At 27.4% G+C, this 6264-nt stretch overlaps 1 protein-coding gene across 1 annotated transcript; it reads right to left on the bottom strand.

Moving 5' to 3' along the window:
* Positions 1-517: 517 nt before the first annotated feature.
* On the bottom strand, positions 518-1674 carry LOC101512661 (zinc finger protein ZAT5). The gene is made up of 2 exons (XM_004506022.4): positions 1231-1674; positions 518-1140 (listed from the first exon to the last, which is right to left on the bottom strand). The coding sequence occupies exons 1-2, from the start codon at positions 1535-1537 to the stop codon at positions 641-643; spliced, it is 807 nt and encodes a 268-aa protein (XP_004506079.1). The 5' UTR covers positions 1538-1674; the 3' UTR covers positions 518-640.
* Positions 1675-6264: the final 4590 nt, after the last annotated feature.

Genomic DNA, 6264 nt, shown 5'->3' on the forward strand with positions numbered 1-6264 from the left:
AGATAAAACTTAAATTGCGTTAGCCAAATTCATAAATTGAGAGGATAAATGGTGATGGGTGTGCATATGGCAATGGCATATACAGTTACTAATCCTTTATTCTTGTCATTAATGAAAAGAGTGGGAGTGAGGTGGCCAATGAGAGATAGAGACCAAAAGAAAGAAATTTTTTAGCTTTATTATTATAAAATAAAAAGCACACAAATGGAACCTAATCCATCCACATGACTTTTGATTGTGGTTGTGCTGCTGCCAAACCCTAGCTAACCATGCCCATTTTCATGACACTACACTCACTCCACCTAGATACCCACACACACCTCTTTATTTGCTCATTAAATTGAGTTTACACATAAAATAAAAAAGAAAATAAAAGAAATAAAGATGCCATATCACTCACTTTTCGTGAAGGAAAGGCAAACACCACGAACACTAACCACTTACTTACTCAAAGTATTCTAACTTCAACCATTTTAAATATGAAAATAACAAATATTAATAAACCAAAGAATATAGATAAGTATGAATAATTGTAAATTTAAATATTAATTTAATGAATAATTCACATTGATGATCATTAATCAAAATAAATAAATAAAAAACAAAAAACAACTCTTCTTTCCATTAACTCCACAAATGTCTAATAATGACAACCCACCAAAGTCGGAGAAGCAGACATCACCATTGATGTGTTCTTTGTCTGAAATTGAAACTTTGTCTCTCGGAGATCGTCTTCTGGAGCTGGAAGATTAAGATCCAATTGTAAAATATTCCTCGGCCGAACGCCTCCATCGTTGTCTACGATGATAGAGGCGTTCGCCGAGGATGTCCTATGCCTCCTCATGTGTCCACCCAATGCTTGTCCTGATGTGAATTCTGATCCACAAATGGAACACTCATGGATCTTGTGCTTGTTCCCATAAAAAGCTTTCAAACCATGATTCCCCATTTGAAGAGAAGAAATTGTGGGTCCACCACGAGGTTCCTTGCCTTCCTCAAATTCATCACTCTTCGCAACCAATTTAATTGGTTGCGAATCGTGTGATAAATAAGATCTTGGCTCTGGCAACTGGAGAGACGCTCTTTTTTCCTCAGCCATAATTTTAAGCTTTTTATGACTTGCTCTATGACCACCCAAAGCTTGAAAAGAAGGAAAAGTTCGGTTACATGTTTTGCATTCATAAATATAAAACCCAACTTTTGTTGTAGCGGTGGCAGTTAAAATCTCACCAATTTTTTTCTTTCCATTACTACCCTTTTCAGCTATGTTATTGTCATTACCATCATCACCACCACCACTATGTTGCTTTTGGTAACTTCCTCCTTGAGCAAGAAGAATCAAACAATTAGCCATATCTTCATCATCTTCTTCTTCAAGATCATCAAAATACTCATTTTCATCATCACTTGAGCAGCTTGATGTCATTAAAGTAGAAGCAACACCACAAGATGACAAAAATCTCAACCTTTTGGTGCGTTTTCCTTTGGCTATGGAGGTTGCATCCACAAACTTTTCTTCATTGCTAAACTCTTCCATCTCAACAAAGAAAAATAACAACCACTATTATTAATTAGTCACTAAATGAAAACTGTTATAATGTGAGAGAGAAATAGACACAACAAAAAATATGAGTGTGTGTGAGTGAACAAGCTTTATGTGTGAGTGTGTATTTATATATTTGGGAGAGAGAGAAAGAGGAAGAGAGAGAGAGAGAGGAGTTTTTGAAGCCGTCCTTAATTTTTTTTTTTTGTTATAACAGCTATTTGTAAATCTGTCACACAAAATCTTCCTTGCGTTTCCAACCTTCGAAGTGTTACTAACAAGAAAAGTTTCTTTCGTTTTCTCACGCGCCTTTCACTACACTGTTTTCTACGCTTTTATCATAACCACACTTTTTCGCTCTCTTTCTGTTTCACTTCTACTTCCACTAGCTACTGTTTTTCTGTTTTGGATTTATTATTATATATATACTTTACTTAATATAATATTATTAATTCATCAAGGTGTGGCCTTTATGAAACGATTATTTTATTGTTAAAATTTTAAGATTATTTTCTTTTTGTATTCTATTCATTTATAACTCAAACATTTCCATATATGAAAATTTTATAATAATATAATATATTTAACTTATCTCGTTGTCACATATTCAATAAACAATTTTGAAAGTTTCTTTTGATGATGATAATAAAGGCAGAATATATTAAAATTCTTTGTTTTTGAAGTCAATAAGATAAACTATAATATTTTCTCTTATTAATTTTTTTGGTGAGTTAACAATATATAATAGTCCATCCTTAATCTTATTTTATTAAAAATCTCTAGTTAAATTTTTATCACGTAGTAAGAGCAAAATTAGAGACTATATTTGTGACATGATATGATGATAAACTTTTCCTTCTTTTATCTGGCAAAATAATTTTAAACAGCAACACATTAATATATTGCAAAAACTTAAATGAATTATGAAAAATAAGTATAAATTGGCTAAAATAATAAATAAAAAAGTTAAAACATTTTTTTAGAATATATGTTATATATAACTTTGTAACGAGGAAAATTTATCATTTTGGTCAAATTTAAAACTATAATTTATTAAAGAAAATCATGTAAAAGCAAATAATAGATTTTAACAAAATTACGCTTGGATAGTCTTATCGAGTAAAAAAATTCAATTTTGATCGTATGATAAAACTTAACATAAGAAAAAACAATGAAAAAGTGACAAATTGAATTATTATATTTTATTAGCTTACCAAATAATATATTAAGACAATAAAGACACGATAGTTGATCTTATTTTGTTTCTCAAACAAATTCTTAATATTAATGTATGTATTGAGTAAAAAAAATGTATATATTAATGTATTGCTTTATATTGCAAGCACATCGTATCCATGATGCTTGGATAAGAGTGTCTACAATTCTTCCACGATTGAATTTATTGAATTGAATAATGAAAACGAAACTACATAATTAATGAATGTACATTATAACAACTTGCAAATACTGTATTTATAAATTTTAAGCATAATAAATATAGGTTAGCGTAGTTTGTACGTGGACCGTATAAAAGATTATTAGGTTGAAATTAGAGATGAAGATGAGTAGTGACAGGTGAATGTGATGATTTTTATTTATTTATTTAATTATTTATGAGGGTAACTGAAAAAGTGGAAAAATCTAATGTACGTGAGTTAAAAAAAAGAGTTGAAAAAGAGAGGTTGGTATTAACTAACGTACAGAGTCGGTTTCATATTAATACTCTGTTTTGCTTAGACAATTAGGCCAACCAAAGTGAGTTACATTAAACTCAATTAAGCAAAGTGGGATTTGCACGTTAAAAGTATGTCATCCCTTGTTAAAGAAAACTAATGTACTAATCTATTTGGAATCATTAATGATTCGTGTGGATTTCAAGCAATCCCCATGTAAACAATATAAACTAATATATGCTCTGCTTTCTTTATTTTTCCTCTACAATAATAATAGAAATTTTTTTTTTTTTTGTGGGAGTTGAATTCAAGCAAAATACATTTTAGATAAATATGATTTTATAAAATTATATTTAATTAAAAATGTATTCAAGTAAATTTATTTATTCATATTTTTAAACATTTATGTAAAATTAATGTGATTATAGCGTAAGTGAAATGTTGAAACAAATGTTTACAAATATAAATTGTTAAATTTTAATTTTGGAAAGTATAAATTCTAATTTTCTTAATGTGAAATAATTAATAAGTACATAAATAATATAAAGTGCTAATATTATATTAAATTATCCTTTCAAAAAAATATATTAAACCATGAAAATATTTTTTTAATATATATATGACTGCCAAATCAACTTTTATTGTTGTTTGCGTTTGAAATATATATAAGGCCATAATTTGAAGACAATCAATTTTACTGTAAAAATTATCAAACATGTCGGTTGAATTTTCAAATTGCATTTACATGGAATGCATGTCAATATTTTGTAACCATATAATTGGTGCAAAATATTTATCAATTTTGTTCATGAAATATCTTTAATTGGAATTTTGGTTAGTCACATTTAGTGGGATCCTCCCTTTTATGGTCTATGTTTTTTCTATTCATAAGATTCTCAATTTCTTGTTTAAGATATTTGAATTCACTTTTTCATTAGCATGTTCTAATACATGTATATGTTAAATGCGGTGACGGTAGCATACTCCCTTCAAAATGAATGAGTTATAAACAAAATCAAAAATAAATTAATTATACATATTAAAAAAGATAGATAACTATATTTATCTATAAAATTTCAATAAAAATAAAATTTATGTTGCCAAAAAAATGAAAACTAAATTCATTGCCTAAATAACTCCCTATGAATAATAAATTAAATAATTAAAAATTAAAAATTAAATTAAATGATGAATATTTTTAAAAGTATTGTCATTAAATAAAAGAGAAGTTGTTTTTATTTGCTTATATTTTATTTGAAATATATGCATTAATTTTAATATATGTTTTTTATAAAACAAGTACTTGAACTCTTTTCACAAGACAAAAGTATACGAACTTTATTTATAACTGTTCTTAGAGAATAGGAGTATGCTCTTTTTAATTATTTATTTATAAAATGCTTTTATTTCCTTGGATCAGATAAACTTAATCTTGTGCTTAAATTAAGATGGGTGGGTGGAATAACTCAATTGATTTGAGTTTAATGTTGGTCCTTTTTTTATTCTGCTCAAAGATAAATTGAGCTAATGATTCAGTGTTTTTAAACAAAATTTCAATGCAAATATTTTTTTATTGTGCATTTAATTAAAATACTGATAATAATAATAATATTTAATAAAAATAATTTAGTAAAAAATAATAAATTATCTTTTTTTTGATATTTTTATTTAATCTTTATAAAATGAATCTTTCATTCTAGAAGAGTATAAGTAATTTATTTGATTTCTCATATAGAGAAGAAGTCTTTATTCAGTTGTTGGCTTCATAATCAACAATTTCAATTTTCTTCCTAAATCATCATTATGTTGCAAGAATATACTTCACGCTTTGCTAATTGCTATGAGATAATTTATTCCGTGTGTGCGCGCGCATGTAATGTAAAATGGACCAACACTTATTGGTAATGTCACTTGAGATCTTTGTTTGGTTGCAGCTTTAATAATTTCTCTAGGGTATAATTTCTCTAACTTTTTTTTATAATTGAGTTTAAAGTGAAATTGATTGGAAATGGGATGAAAAAGGACATCGATTCTTAGCGTAGCAAATTGAATGTGGTAAGTTGTGTTGTGTGAGGCACGTAATGTGATGAGAATTTAGGATTTGATGCTACCATAACCTGCTTGCTACTCTCATTACCATGCATATATAAATTGTTCAACTTTTTTTATAAAGTATAGAAATTTATTAAGAATAGAAAATTTGTCGATATAGAAGGATAAGTAGTGGATCAGAAAGTATAGCATTCTCCTTTATCTCATTTTGTACTCAATATGAGAAAATAATAATATGAAATTGTAGCCTTGGACCATGCTACAATAGTATTTAATTTTTAATATTCTGAAAGACGTAACTTGAATAAATGTTCTGTTATTCTTCTGAAAACCAAATATGCATAATTTGCGTTAAGAAAATAAATAAAAGGTTAGTCAAAGGCACACCATCATGAACTAAGGGGAAATTATATGGAGAACCCACCAAATGAAAATGAAAGAAATTTACAATTTAAGAAAATTACTAAGAAATGTCAAAAGTACGTTTTTTTAGCAAAAAAAGTCCATCTTATGAATTAAAAATCAATTTATCTTTCCCATTCATATAGGTATTTTGGTAATGAAAAACTAAATAGTTAAAAATTTATATCCTATAAAAAGTAACAATAAATTTCTCAAGATATTGTTAATAATCAATCACTGATTTTAAAAAATTTTGTGTATTATATTTGAGACGTATCGGACACTAGATGTAAATTTCAACAAAAATTTAATTCAAGTTCAAATTTAATATGTTATTGGAGTTTAATCTCTTCTATTAAAGTCTGTCAATATATAAATTTTAATTATATATAGTAGTATATAAAAAAAAAAATTAAATAAATAAAAACATTTGGTGTCCACTAACTCTAAATCCACTTGAAATTTTTAAGAGCATCTACAGCGGTGAACTCAATATGGGTTCTTTAGATGAGGTCCACTGTGCCACATCATCTTGAAGCAATTCACTCATTTTCTACTCCAACGGTCATGATTCAAGTTCTACTATGCCACATC

Source organism: Cicer arietinum, chromosome 6 (assembly GCF_000331145.2).
Source record: "Cicer arietinum cultivar CDC Frontier isolate Library 1 chromosome 6, Cicar.CDCFrontier_v2.0, whole genome shotgun sequence".
Classification (NCBI taxonomy): domain Eukaryota; kingdom Viridiplantae; phylum Streptophyta; class Magnoliopsida; order Fabales; family Fabaceae; genus Cicer; species Cicer arietinum.